The sequence below is a fragment of the Oncorhynchus nerka genome, linkage group LG15 (genome assembly GCF_034236695.1).
Source record: "Oncorhynchus nerka isolate Pitt River linkage group LG15, Oner_Uvic_2.0, whole genome shotgun sequence".
Lineage (NCBI taxonomy): Eukaryota > Metazoa > Chordata > Actinopteri > Salmoniformes > Salmonidae > Oncorhynchus > Oncorhynchus nerka.
Genome location: NC_088410.1, coordinates 28057579 through 28072598, shown reverse-complemented (window position 1 = coordinate 28072598; position 15020 = coordinate 28057579). Strand labels below are relative to the sequence as shown.

The following is a 15020-nucleotide window of genomic DNA, read 5'->3' as shown; positions in this document are numbered from 1 at the left end:
GTGAAGAAGGCACGACAATGCCTCTTCCCCGTCAGGAGGCTAAAAAGATTTGGCATGGGCCGTCAGATGATTAAAACGTTCAACAGCTGCACCACTGAGAGCATGGTTCCATCCCCACTTGGTGTGGCAACTGCTCGGCATCTGACCGCAAGATACTACAGAGGGTAGTGCGTACGGGATTGAACTCCCTGCCATCCAGGACCTATATACCAGGTGGTGTCAGAGGAAGGGCCTAAAATTTGTCAAAAACTCCAGCCAACCAAGTCATAGACGGGGCGGCAGGGTAGCCTAGTGGTTAGAGTGTTGGACTAGTAACCGGAGCTGACAATGTACAAATCTGTCGTTCTGCCCCTGAACAGGCAGTTAACCCACTGTTCCTAGGCTGTCATTGAAAATATGAATTTGTTCTTAACTGACCTAGTTAAATAAAGGTAATAAAAATAGACTGTTCTCTCTGCTACCACATGGCAAATAGTACAGGTGTGCTAAGTCTGGGACCAAAAGCTTCCTGTACCTCTTCAACCCCCAAGTCATAAGTGTGCTAAATAGCTAACCGGAATATCTCCATTGACCCTTTTTGCACTATTTATGACTCTATGCACACACTCTGGACTCTACCCACACACTCACACATACTTACACTGACACTCCAACACATACACGCAGACATTCGCCACACACACACTCATCACATACAGTAATAGACAATAGCAGCAGTGTATCTATCCTGTTGTCTAGTCACTTTACCCCTACCTTTATGTACATATCTACCTCAATTTCCTTGTACCCCTGCACATCGACTAGGTACTGGTACCCTCTGTACATAGCCAAGCTATCATTGCTCATAAGCCTTTGACTGTAAATCTACACCTGTTGTTTATGAAGCATCTGACAATTACAATGGTCAGATTGCAATTCGTACCTGTGCGGCAGACAGCCTAGCGGTTAAGAGTGTTGTGCCAGTAACCGAAAGGTCTCTGGTTCAAATCCCTGAGCCAACTAGATGAAAAATCCTTTGCCCTTGAGCAAGGCACTTAACACCAACTGCTCCTGTAAGGGCTGGATAAGAGTGTCTGCTAAATGACTAACATGACAAAATCACTCCAACTGCCGTTGACTATGGCTTTAACTCTCTCACACAAAGGGAAACGTGTCAACATTAGGTTGACATATGGGCCATCAAAAACAGGCCTGCTGCTGGTCTCTTATAAGTTAAGAAAAACATGTGAAAACCACATTTCACATAATACGTGGTTAATATCACTGTTTTGGCTGTCTTCCATTGAGAAAGAGGGAGGGAGGGTTGTTGGTTTGTGTCTGCTTCTCCCACAATCTCTCTATTTACAGATATGGGTCGTAGCGTGACTGCAGGGAGCTTTTTACTATTGCTTCATTTATATAAAGCGACGTATTAAAGACTTTGGTTTTGCACCATGATTTGGCTTTACAGTTCAAAATAAGCTTTATTGAGTCTCTCTCGTGATCGTGGCATATAACCATATCCTGTCCTATATAGTGTTCCTTATGTTGAGTTCAAGCATGGGAAATCTTGAAATCTTTATCTGGGAAGAAAAGCTTGCATTTTGACAAAATCATGCAAACCCACACTGATGAAATAAAAAGTATTGCAATTAATGATACATTGTTTACTAGTTGTGACAGAGCATTTAAATTGAAACATGATTTCATTGATGCCACAGTTCCAATATTGTTGTGTAACCAACCCATTTCCCTATGTCTTAAAACTCAAAAGATACATGTCTCAGTAACCCACAAATGGTTACACAACTATATGTTGCATGAGAAATGCAATGACAACAATAACGTTGGCAATTGTACTTATTTAACCTTTATTTACTTCGCAAATCATGTAATATTCACTGTTTTCTTTTTTTAACAGGGTATCACCACCGATATTGTGAGATACACAGCGTTTTTCTCCTACTTCTCACTCCAACTGGCCCAGCTCTTCCTGTGTTGTTTCGCTGACCAGCCTCCAGAGGGAAAACCGTCCTCGTCAAAGTAGGCATTAGATCGTGGGCTATATTTCACTTCCGTCAAAATGCTCTCTCCTTCCAAAACATGAGAGAATGCTTGGGCAGAGACTGGGATTGAGAATAGAAGCCATCTTGTGGTTTTTGACTTTCGTTGTCAACACACTCCCTGAGTTTCCCTTTTGGTGGAAGATCAAGTGATTCACTTCCTCTCTCTGCCCACTTTCCTACCAGGACACTGTGAATTAATGAATGAATGTGTTGTCTACTCTGTCCATTCCATACACACGACTCACACACCACATGAACCATGCTACGACCGTTACACCACTACTACACCAACGCAGTTCTGTATTTATGCGGTTTACAGAATCATACTCTCTCACGGTCGGTCCAATCAAAAAAGACTGATGAATCATGTCCCAACCAAACAACCTGACTTTGGAAGTGGTAGCTACAGTGAAGCCTATATAGTCCTTGACATTACATGATACTGTATCTTGAGAGAAAAACAAGAAAACAAACTGTCCCAAAAAACAAGAAAACAAACTATCCCAAAAAAATAAATGTCTCTCAGCATCTATCCTGGTCGGCCAGCGGTAGTGAGGTTCAGAGGACTGGAAGCCACAGCCTGGTGTAAGAGCCACACCCTAGTGTGTTCTCTGCTCCCCCACATCTTGGTCAGAGATTCTCATAGTCAGACAACAACAGAGAAAGCAAGGGATGGAGAGGAAGAGCAAGAGAGATGGAGAGAGAGAGACGGAGTAAGACCTCCGGTGAGGGGCGGTAGAGGGAAGAGAGGTTGCCAAAGATCGAGCATAAGCACAAATTGCTAGTGTGTAGGTGTGTGTGTTCAGCATGGTGCCACAGTGACGACACGTTACCACCCAGCATGGACCTCAAATTCTCCTCCCAACCCTAGCTCCAACACGAACTCTAACTGTTTACGCGCTTTACTCCTGTCCACAGTCTCCAGCTATTTACACATGCAGTTTCCACTGAGGACCACCTTACTGCATCATGCTGTTTAAACTCATTAGCATCCAGTAAATAGACTCCACAAGTACATCATAGAACCATTAAAGTCAGCCACAGAGGAGTCCTATGTTTTACCAAAGCCTTTAAACATTGAGAGATTTACATGGTGGTCAAAGTCAGTGACATTCCCCCTCTAATCTGTTTCAGAACCCATGTCCAGTCAAGGATGCCTCTTTCCTGTCGAAGATGCTCTTCTGGTGGTTTACTGGGTAAGATGGTTTAATGAAACTCTCAAACAACATGTTGACCTGTTTGAAAAATCTTTTATACTGTAAATCTTATAATGTACGTGGGTGTTTGTGTATAACTTATACACTGAGTGTACAAAACCTGAAGAACACCTGCTCTTTCCAAGACATAGACTGACCAGGTGCAAGTCAGTATTAGGAAGGTGTTCTTAATCATCGCTGTTCCCCTCAGGCTGGTGGTTAAAGGTTATCGTACCCCTCTGGAAGCTGGAGACCTGTGGAACCTGAGGGAAGAGGACACATCGGACAAGATCATCTCTGATTTGGAGGAGGAGTGGACAACAGAATGTGCCAAACTGCAACAGTAAGAACCAATTACAATATGCATACTCTCGCCAAACTAATTCAGTAGCTTCAGAGACTCAGGAATCAATTAACTTAATTTTATGACAATGACATTGTGGTTAAACTTCAGAATAGTGTCTGCCTAGAACTCTAGATGATTGAGGTCCTTTGAGGAGCTTGTGTAGTTGTAATCGGAAAAACAAGCTGTCTCGCTAAGGGACACTTAAGTCCGAAAATAGGTCAAAAGGTCAAAAGAAGTCCCCTTCAAAAAGGTCAAAAGAAGTACCCTTCAAATAGGTCAAAATAGGTCCCCTAAGGACAGCATACTGTAACGTCGAGACACTAGCTTTGAAGATCCCATTGTTAAATTCCAAAACCTTGCGTTCAGCGCTCATCAACTCATGTGTCAGCAGGATAATGCCTTTTATGGCTGCTGAAAAGTCTTCTCTTCACATTTTTGCACCGGAGATGTGTCAAATGAACAACAATGACTGTTGTTGAATTTTTTTCATCCCTTTGTTTCATATTTTTAAAAACAGGCAATATATAGGGCCATCAAACCCAGATGTCATCTCTGTCTGTTTGTTTTTCCAGGCAGGAGAAGACCATGGCGGCAGGCGTGGCGCTGGGCACCAGACTGCCTGACCAGGCCCAGATACTTAGGAAGCTGCAGAAGGAGCAGAGCTCCGGCTTCTGTCTGCTGAGGACACTGGCCAGGAACTTGGGACCTTACTTCCTTACTGGGACGATGTGCATCATCTTCCACGACTTCTTTATGTTTGCCATCCCTCAAGTGCTCAGGTAAAAATTGCTAAGGGTTTGATGTTAATTCTACACAGGAGACTAAGCTCCTACAAATCCATGGCATCACATCGTAAACAAAGCCATCGTAATCTGGGCAGCACGACACAATACTCCCTTGCAAGTCAGACAGATTCCACGTCTATTTCCAATGCCCTTTACATTGATATACATACTAAAATGTCAATTTGGCAACCTTAAAACTGGACCTGCCATGCTTGACCCATCTCTGGCACCCAATGCCAGTCTAGACAGGAACCTTGTTGTTGTTGTTGCACAGCCATGGCTTGGTGGAAGTGTTAATTACGGTCAAGAGAAAGGAGTCAGAGACCACAGCTTTCTGCCCCAACATGGAGAGTCAAGGACATTAGCTTAGCTTAAGGGAGGGAAGGGAAGAAAAGAAAGAAAGGAAGGAAAGAGAGAGTGAAGAGAAGGCTCTAAACAGCAGAAAGGCTGAGGTTGATCTGGTGGACCACAATAAGAGAGCCACTAGCCAAGTGTTGAGGCCAGCCCAGCCACAAGAGGAGCACTGTTGTGCAACTAGAGACGGCTTTGTGTCGACCAGCAGACCCTGCGGCCACACTAATGATCATAGTCCACACAGGGCTGCATGGCAAAGCAGTGATAGTGAAGGAACATGACAGGGGTACATAAAGCTGACAGAGAACAGTAACTTGTCTGTCTTATGACTCCATTAAATGCACTGCATTGGCAGTGGCACAGTGTCCATGTTCAGTGTATAGGCTTATGTTTTATAGTATGAATAAGACTCTGTTGAGTTGAGTATGCTGAAAGTCTCCAGAAACATGAAGCAGAACGTATCCACAGGAAGTACTGTATGATATTACCATGTTCTCTCTTTCACCCTTATTCCCTCTCCAACAGTCTTCTTCTGGGCTTCATGAACGAAGAAGACGCCCCCCTGTGGAAGGGCTACTTCTACGCTACCCTGATGTTCCTGCTGTCCTGTCTCCAGTCCCTGTTCAACCACCAGTACATGTACACCTGCTTCACCGTGGGCATGAGAGTGAAGACAGCCGTGATGGGACTGGTCTACAGAAAGGTACGACAGTGGGTGACTGGGCGTTACGTTGTAAACATTGGCTCTTAATGGCAGGCTTGAAATTCCAACGTAAATAAACTATACCTCGACAATTAACATATAATTTTTCAAAGGACCAAGAAAAAAACATTGAAAAATAAATATGTTAATTGTCAAGTTTAGGTTTATTTAAGTTGGAAAAAGAGGTTCTGGATGTTAAGAAACCTTGAAACCAAGTGTTACATAATACTCATTTACTGGAGGTTTAACTTGAGGTTGTTCTGTTTTTCCTCTAGTCTTTGGTGATCAACAGCGCATCCAGGAGGACGTGCACAGTGGGGGAGATCGTCAACCTGGTATCAGCCGACACTCAGAAGCTCATGGACTTTGTGGTTTACTTCAACGCAGTGTGGCTGGCTCCTATCGAGATCGCTCTCTGCCTCTTCTTCCTCTGGCAGGTATGGATGGCACGGTCACTTCTGTTTTTTGTTGGTACTCATTAATGACGGACATTTGTTTTCTTTGCTACTCATTTATAACACATTGCTTTTGATGACTTGTGTAAAACGATGCCATTTTACAGCACCTAGGCCCATCTGCGCTAGCCGGAATTGCCACCGTCATCCTCATCTTCCCACTCAATGGATTCATCGCCAAGAAAAGGAGCAAACTGCAGGTACGGACATGTCCTAAGAGGAGATTCATATGCACTTTGACCTCAGTGCAAAAAGATCTGGGACCAGACAGTCTTTCCAGGCTACTTTGACCCCAGGCAGTAGCCAAATCAGAATGTGATTTTGCATGTTTGGTCAGGGATGCCACAGCTGGTTTACATAGCCGAAACAGAGCTGTGTGGGAGTGCGGGTTGGATGGATGTCTCCACCATGTTATGCTTATGAAAAACAACCACAGAAAAAAAGGGTCTATAAAAGGCTATATTTTTCATTTGTTTTTTTGGAAAAACAACAGACAGTTTTGGCAATAATGCCTGTTTTAATCTAATTTGCAGTCGTAGAATGTCACTGACCGCTTTCCTGGCCGCTTTGTTGTTTCCTCGTCGTAAAACTGCTATGTGTTAAGAACTGTGTTCAATACTGTAACAGAGTACAATTCTAATTAAATTAAACAAGTACATACTTCTGTAGAGTGCTCAACATTAGCTGTTACTTGACAAGTATTTGCAGCTGTAACTGACAACTCAATGTTTATAAAATCACAATAAATCACATTTTATTTGTCAATTGCTTCGTCAAACAAAAAACCACACAAAATAGCAGAATTGGTCAGGAGCCCGTAAGACAGCTACTATCCACTGCAGCGCCATCCTGAGATGAGTAATAGATACAGGTATGCTGGTGCAACAACACTTCTATTTAACCATGTCTTTGAATGCTTCTCCCTAGGAGGTACAGATGACGTTTATGGATGGGCGAATCAAGCTGATGAACGAGATCCTGAACGGGATCAAGATCCTGAAGTTCTATGCATGGGAGAAGGCCTTTCTGGAGCAGGTCCTGGGATACAGGGAGAAAGAACTGAAGGCCCTGAAGAAGTCCCAGATCCTTTACTCCATCTCCATCGCCTCCTTCAACTCATCCACTTTCCTGGTATGTGCAATACAATATAACTAGTAGTAATAGTTATTTGGTCTTTCGGAGTATAGCAGTGTCTACTCTTTACTTTATTTATTTTAAACAAAAACTTTATAGAAAACAAAAACAGTACAACCCCAACCCCTCATTCTCCCATCCATCCCCTCCCTCCCTCCCTCCAAACCACCCTCCACAACGCCCACCCACCAAGGCATCTATAAAAGTAAGTTCAATAGGAAAGAAACAAACAGTAATAGAAACAAAACCAATGGAAAAAAAAGTTCAATAAAAAAAATTATCAGCACAAATGGCATCTAGAACAGACATGGCTGCTTACCAAACTATGCAAGTTACACTAAGTAAAAGACAGGCTCTCCAGGTATTGTATTAATGGAGACCAGGTTAAGTCAAACTTTGTTGGGACCCAAGCACAGTGTACCCAACCTTCTCCAGAGGCAGAGATGACACCACCTCCTTAACCCACTGCATAAAGGAGGGCGGCTTTGCAGACTTCAAGTGAAAGAGGACAAGGTGGCGAGCCTGATGCATGGTAGCATTCTGGTCTAGGGGAAGTAACCCAAAAATGTCAGGGACTGGGTTGGGGTCACTGCCATCTAGGTTGATTCATGGCTTAAGGCTACTAAAGTGATTTGTTTGGTGGAAAGATTGTCAAATTTTTGATTGGTGTAGCAGTCTCTCTTTGTAGAGTTCAGGAGTCGGAGAAGAGGCATATCTGTTGTCCACATCTAGAATGAGTTGAGATAGCTCCAATAAGAGGCATATCTGTTGTCCACATCTAGAATGAGTTGAGATAGCTCCAATAAGAGGCATATCTGTTGTCCACATCTAGAATGAGTTGAGATGGCTCCAATAAGAGGCATATCTGTTGTCCACATCTAGAATGAGTTGAGATAGCTCCAATAAGAGGCACATCTGTTGTCCACATCTAGAATGAGTTGAGATGGCTCCAATAAGAGGCATATCTGTTGGCCACATCTAGAATGAGTTGAGATGGCTCCAATAAGAGGCATATATGTTGTCCACATCTAGAATGAGTTGAGATGGCTCCAATAAGAGGCATATCTGTTGTCCACATCTAGAATGAGTTGAGATAGCTCCAATAAGAGGCATATCTGTTGTCCACATCTAGAATGAGTTGAGATAGCTCCAATAAGAGACACATCTGTTGTCCACATCTAGAATGAGTTGAGATAGCTCCAATAAGAGGCATATCTGTTGTCCACATCTAGAATGAGTTGAGATGGCTCCAATAAGAGGCATATCTGTTGTCCACATCTAGAATGAGTTGAGATGGCTCCAATAAGAGGCATATCTGTTGTCCACATCTAGAATGAGTTGAGATGGCTCCAATAAGAGGCATATCTGTTGTCCACATCTAGAATGAGTTGAGATAGCTCCAATAAGAGGCATATCTGTTGTCCACATCTAGAATGAGTTGAGATAGCTCCAATAAGAGGCATATCTGTTGTCCACATCTAGAATGAGTTGAGATGGCTCCAATAAGAGGCATATCTGTTGTCCACATCTAGAATGAGTTGAGATAGCTCCAATAAGAGGCATATCTGTTGTCCATATCTAGAATGAGTTGAGATAGCTCCAATAAGCGTTTGGTGCGCTGTTTGTCATCATACACTGTGTATGAAATCATTTGGCCTCTTAGATATGCTTTTAAAGACTCCCACACAGCAGAGTGAGACACATCAGGGGTGCAGTTGATCTGTAAAAAGACATCAATGTGAGTTGATGTGTATTTTTTAAAGGCACTACAGGATAGTAGTAGTGGGTCAAGTCTCCATGCGCTTTGTGACACAGTACTGTCCGGAAAGCGGATATCTAGCTGGACAGGGCTACGGTCTGAGATGGGACAGGGCTATGGTCTAAGATAACGATGCTGCGATATTGGCTATTAGTTACAAAATGAAGAATTCTATTGTCCAGCAGGAAAAAGTCAATCCTAGAGTATGAGCTGTGGACTGGAGAATAAAAAAGGAGTACTGTTTAGCAGTGGGATATCTCCTCCTCCATGGATCAGACAAATTATAGGATTCTAGAAATGAGTTGATTACGGCACCTGATTTTGAAATTACATTGTTGGGCTTCGGTCTGGATCTGTCTAGACTTGGATGCATTACACAATTGAAATCTCCGCCCAATATCAAATGATGAGTGTTATGGTCAGGAAGTGTTGCGATGAGGTCAGAGGAAAATGTTGCGTCATCCCAATTAGGACCATAGAGGTTAGCCAGAATAACCTGTGTGCTAAACCATATCCGCATTACTATAATATATCTTCCATTAGTATCCGAAATTACTTTGGAGGTGACAAACGGGGGTGCCTTTTCTGATAAGGATGGCTTCCCCTCTGGCCATAGCACCAAAGTTGGAGTGAAATATTTGGTCTACTTATCCTCTCTTTAGTTCATCATGGTCGCTGGACCGGAGATGGGTCTCTTGGAGAAAAACAACGTCCAGACTTAAGGACATAAGATGAGGATACACTCGGCTACGCTTCACCACCTGGTTAATTCCTTTCACGTCCCAGCTGATAAAGCATGTGGAGTCCAGAGTATGTTAATCAGGCGTAGTCATAGTAATCAGAAATGAATGTTAGTACAATCACATGGCCAGTGTGCTGAAAGGTCAGAGTAATAAAATATAAAGAAAAGAAAAAACCAGCTAAAACAACAAAATACCCAGAAGAAAACCTTGGACCCCTATGCTGGCCTTCCCCCTATGCTGGCCTTCCTCCTGTTGGAAGGCTGCATCTACCTCTCCTAGACCAGAGCAAAATGCTACCATGTTCAAATGAACCTCAGTAGAGCTCTGTCCAGGGCCGACATAATAAAGTTACAACTAGGGAAGGGATTCTGGAGGGAACCACCAAAGTTATCTAAGGTATCTTATGCAAAATGCATATTTTAAGGATAGTAAAACAATATATAAAAAAGGAAGTATAGGTTTATGTCCCCCCCCCTCAACCCCATCCACTTGGGATGACTTAAAACATACATATATAAATATATATAAATATGTATACACACACAACTCTCAAAACATTTAATTAAATAAGTAAATAGAAGGGAAAAAAGTTAAATTCAACATTTGTATAAATGTAACCCTCTGTTGAACATCCTAACAAGCCGGAACACATACAATTGTCTGGAAAATGCATGGTAAATAATACCCGTGGTTCAGTGTTCGCTCGGCTATACAGGTCTACTCTTTTCTATCCATAGCTTCAAGCCTCACAGTAGAAATGTATCATCGCTGAATTCTGTGTGTGATGGTTACAGTTACAGCTTCAGGTCACCATGTCTCAATCATGCTAATTCGTTTTTTCCCCCAGATTGCCTTTGCCATGTTTGGTGTCTATGTGCTGATTGATGACAAGAACGTCCTAGATGCCCAGAAGGTCTTTGTCTCCATGGCTCTCATCAACATTTTGAAGACCCCACTGAGCCAGCTACCCTTTGCCATGAGCACTACCATGCAGGTGAAATACAATGTCCAGTATTCAACAGACCAAACCAATGTATAATGTGTTGTGCTGCTGTTAAAAAAAAACATGCTCTTTGAATTTTAGGCCATTGTCTCGCTGAAGCGCTTAGGGAAATACCTGTGTTCTGAGGAGCTGAAAGACGACAATGTAGCCAAGGCCCCTTTGAGTACTGGTAAGAACACCTACTGGTGCCATGTATGTTGACATACTTGACCTATAACTTTAGCTCCAAGTGGAGCAAAGGGCTTTGTATCAGCCTATAGCAATTAATCAACAAAAACACTCATAGCAACTCTTATCCAGTGGGAACTGTGGTCTGCCTGTGCCTGTCGTAACCAATAAAAACAAGCCTCTGAAGATTTGTTGTTTACATCCATGGCATTCTATCCAGAACCCGTAATGGTAATGTTATGTTGTCACTTCCTGTGATCGAGGTCGACTGGGGAGACTGAGTAATGATAGGATGTTGCCATCCAGTGGTTGAACGTAAATTACTTCTAGACAGTCAGACGTATGATTCCGGATAAATAAAAGCAGTTTTCTTCGCCTGTAATCCGTCAACACTTCCTTAAGACAGCTCGTAAAAAGAACACACTGTAATTTTAGATCTCTTGTAATTATGTAGACTCTGCAATTTGACATGTCACTTAAAAGGACATTATATTTTTAACGTTGGGTAGTTGTTGGGTGCATAAACAAACCGGGTGCATAAACTGTTATGCCTGTATGCAGAGAGGAAATATTAGTGGATTTTTTCAATGGTTCCTCTCTCCTCTCTTTCTATTTTCTTCTCAGATGGGGAAGGTGTGTTGATAGACAATGGAATGTTCAGTTGGACTAAAGAAGGTCCTCCATGCCTTAAAAGGTAAATCATAACAGTATTCCCATTTTCACACGTCCTGAAGTTTAAGTTAAGAGACTCAACTCCACTCCTCTGTTTACAGGATTAATGTGCGTGTACCCCAGGGTTCACTGGTGGCGGTGGTGGGCCATGTGGGTAGCGGGAAGTCCTCCCTGCTGTCTGCCATGCTTGGAGAGACAGAGAAGAGGAGCGGCAGTGTCTCAATTAAGGTAAACAAGTTCTCTTAAAATAGGAAGCAACAGAAGTTGAATATATTGAATCTAAGGTTTTCAGTTTCAGTGTTACAATCTGTCTATGAGGGTCTGGTTTACACTCAATGTTCTTCTTCTTCAATGCTAATGTTCCTCTATTTAATGTTCCACAGGGCTCAGTGGCCTATGTACCTCAGCAGGCCTGGATCCAGAATGCCACGGTCCAGGACAATGTTACGTTTGGTCGTGAGAAGCAGAAGACCTGGTACCAGCGGGTGTTGGACGCCTGTGCTCTGCTGCCTGACCTGGAGATCCTGCCTGCTGGAGACTCCACAGAGATTGGGGAGAAGGTGTGAAAATAATATTCTAGAATTCCACCTCCTTTCACTAGATGGTCAATCAAATGGTCTTCTAGAATGTTCTGGAATCTTGAGTCATGTCTTCTTCTTGATTGTTCTCCCTGACAGGGCCTGAACCTCTCGGGTGGTCAGAAGCAGAGGGTGAGCCTGGCAAGGGCTGTGTACAGGAAGGCTGACGTCTATCTGCTGGATGACCCCCTGTCTGCTGTGGATGCTCATGTGGGGCAACACATCTTCGACAAAGTCATCGGACCCAAGGGAGTGCTAAGAAATAAGGTAAAACTACGACCAAAATATGATCTCTATTAACAGTCAGAGTGACACTTGTAGAAATCAATATTAGAAGCTTACACGTAATCGACTGTTCCTTGTGTGGTTTTGAGATGGAAAAGCATAATTTTGCAGATTCTTCAAATCAAATCCACCATTTGTATTAGGCTAGTTCCGTTGATTGTCTGTTTTGATTCATCCTGCTTCTGTGGTTTGTGCTACCAGACCCGTGTCCTAGTAACCCATGGGATGAGCTTCCTGCCCCAGGCGGACCTCATCCTGGTGCTGGTGGACGGGGAGATAACAGAGAGTGGCTCCTACCAGGAGTTGCTGAGCCGCCATGGGGCCTTTGCAGACTTCATCCATACCTTCGCCAGCAATGACCGTAAAGAGAGTGTCACAGAGACCGCCGCACAGAGAGGTAGGACCTCATTGTAATGAAATTTGGGAGAAGTCATTATCGCCATTGATGAACAAACATTTGGTTCTCACCAACAAGCTATTCACCATGTAAATTAAAAATTTGTACCATTGATGCAGGTGCCAGGAGGGCCAGCTCACGGCTGAGTGTTACAGACTTCATGCCATTCTCAAGAGATCTATCCCAAGAGCAGCTCATTGGGTAAGTGAATTTCCAACGCACATTACATAATTTTTTCCTGATAACATCATGGTTCTAATTGATTCAGTGGTATAATAAACGTCTATTGGAGAAAGTCACATTGAGCATGCCAAACATTTTAAAAATAAAAACCTAACTGAAACCCCTCTATGTTCTCTAGGGGAGACACCAACAGTACTAACCTGCAGGGTATGGAGCCCATGTCTGAGATAGACGAGGAGCAGGTTCCTGAGGACCTGGGAAAGCTGATGGAGGTTGACAAGGCACGCACTGGGAGGGTGAGTCTAGAAGAAGAGCTGATTTTTGACTGCTCCTGTTATGGTTAAAAGTGGTTCAAACTAAATTATAAAGTCTCCATAGCCATACAGGTTGTACCCATTTGAGCGCTCCACTACATAGTTTCTTTAAATCAAATGGAGCTTCTTTCTCACCTTTCACATATTAACAGGTGTTTGTCAATTTCTAGCAACTGATTGCCTGTCTTTTTTACCACAGGTGAGGCTGGAGATGTACATGGAGTACTTCAAGACCATCGGCATGGCCTTCATCATCCCCATCGTCTTCCTGTACGCCTTCCAACAGGGGGCCTCGCTGACCTACAACTACTGGCTGAGCCTGTGGGCCGACGAACCCATCGTCAACGGCACCCAGGTCGACACGGACATGAAGCTGGCCGTCTACGGGGCTCTGGGCTTCGCACAAGGTCAGTGGTGAATGCATTTTACTGAGAAAAGACACCAAAGATAAAAGTAGGTCCTTTGGACTTGGATGAACAGAAACAGCATAGACTAGTTTAGCTAGAATCCTTAATGGTGAAACAGCCAGGTACGTTTAGGGCTATTACAACAACAAATGAGTTACTCCGAAGAATGAACACTGTTTTATTATTGCATGCACGACTGAACAGCAGAATATGTACTGCATTTTGTTTTACCATGCTGCTTGACACACCTCAACTCCGTTTCATCCACAAAACACAAACAATAACAACAAAGGTGCTGGGGAGGACAGTGGTGCTTTTTCCCCTAATGTGGATTCCATCTTTAATTCCACTAATGTTTGTTTATTTGGACCTGTTATAACCCTCCATTGTACTAGTACTCCAAGAGTCCTTCTGAGAGATTGAGAGTTTCAGTATCTGATATAAACCACAGTTGCCAAACAGCAGGGATCCTAACAGCAGTTTATTTTATATTTCAGGAATCGCTATTTTCGGCACCACGGTGGCTATTTCGGTCGGAGGTATCATCGCGTCCCGGCACCTCCACATGGACCTCCTAAAGAACGTTCTCCACTCCCCCATGTCTTTCTTTGAGACCACCCCCAGTGGGAATCTCCTAAACCGTTTTGCCAAGGAGATCGACGCTATCGACTGCATGATCCCCGACGGCCTCAAGATGATGCTGGGCTACCTCTTCAAGCTGATGGAAGTCTGTATCATCGTCATGCTGGCTACACCTTTTGCGGCGGTCGTCATCCTGCCCCTCGCCATTCTCTACGCCTTCGTTCAGGTATGTTTCTAACCGACTGAGACACCGTTTTGTGGGAGAATAATAGTTTTAGACTCTTGAAAACCAAAATAGCGGATTTTGCAAGTTGTTGGTTTTGCGTGGTGATTTATTCCACCTGCTAACATATTAGTGCTAAGTAATGGCAGGTTACATACTGTAAATCTACTAGAAATGCTGGAGTGGAAAACTCACTTCCACACACATACACCACCTCTTGGTACTTTTGGTTCATTAAAACGTAATGTTTTATTTTTCCGTTGCGCATTACAGAGTTTCTACGTGGCCACTTCCTGCCAGCTGCGGAGGCTGGAGTCGGTGAGCCGCTCGCCCATCTACACCCACTTCAACGAGACGGTGCAGGGAGCCAGTGTCATACGGGCCTTCGGAGAACAGCACCGCTTCATTGTGCAGGCTAACAAGAGGGTCGACTTCAACCAGACCTCCTACTTCCCCCGCTTTGTGGCCACCAGGTTAGGTTTGATAGAAACAACAAATTCACCTTGCAGTACATGCTCTGGCAAAATAATATATCCAGTTGATGTGGTGACTGGTATACATTGTTCCGTTTTCAGATTTAAAAAAAATAAAGCCTGGAATAAAAGAAAAAGGGCGACCTATAATTAAATTATACAAATATTTAGCTCCAGACATAGGCCTATAGCAAAGTGCACGTATGCATATTGAT

The 15020-nt window shown here is 43.4% G+C and overlaps 1 protein-coding gene and 1 long non-coding RNA gene across 2 annotated transcripts in view; one reads left to right on the top strand and one right to left on the bottom strand.

The window, feature by feature from the left end:
• The window catches only part of LOC115142413 (multidrug resistance-associated protein 1-like), a 40260-nt gene that overhangs the window by 14482 nt on the left and 10758 nt on the right, over nucleotides 1–15020 (top strand). The window contains 20 exon segments of the mRNA XM_065001467.1: nucleotides 1901–2026; nucleotides 3180–3241; nucleotides 3453–3584; nucleotides 4160–4366; nucleotides 5252–5429; nucleotides 5705–5866; nucleotides 5992–6084; nucleotides 6812–7015; nucleotides 10368–10514; nucleotides 10605–10692; nucleotides 11316–11385; nucleotides 11465–11591; nucleotides 11747–11923; nucleotides 12041–12208; nucleotides 12428–12623; nucleotides 12743–12824; nucleotides 12985–13102; nucleotides 13320–13527; nucleotides 14025–14335; nucleotides 14606–14805. Coding sequence (XP_064857539.1) covers nucleotides 1901–2026; nucleotides 3180–3241; nucleotides 3453–3584; nucleotides 4160–4366; nucleotides 5252–5429; nucleotides 5705–5866; nucleotides 5992–6084; nucleotides 6812–7015; nucleotides 10368–10514; nucleotides 10605–10692; nucleotides 11316–11385; nucleotides 11465–11591; nucleotides 11747–11923; nucleotides 12041–12208; nucleotides 12428–12623; nucleotides 12743–12824; nucleotides 12985–13102; nucleotides 13320–13527; nucleotides 14025–14335; nucleotides 14606–14805 — 3056 coding nt within the window.
• LOC115142416 (uncharacterized) overlaps nucleotides 3276–15020 on the bottom strand; it is a 19070-nt gene continuing 7325 nt past the window's right edge. The window contains exons 2-3 of the long non-coding RNA XR_010458731.1: nucleotides 13007–13137; nucleotides 3276–3504 (exon numbers count right to left, since the gene is read on the bottom strand). This is a non-coding gene — a long non-coding RNA (uncharacterized LOC115142416). The remainder of the gene's footprint in view (nucleotides 3505–13006; nucleotides 13138–15020) is intronic.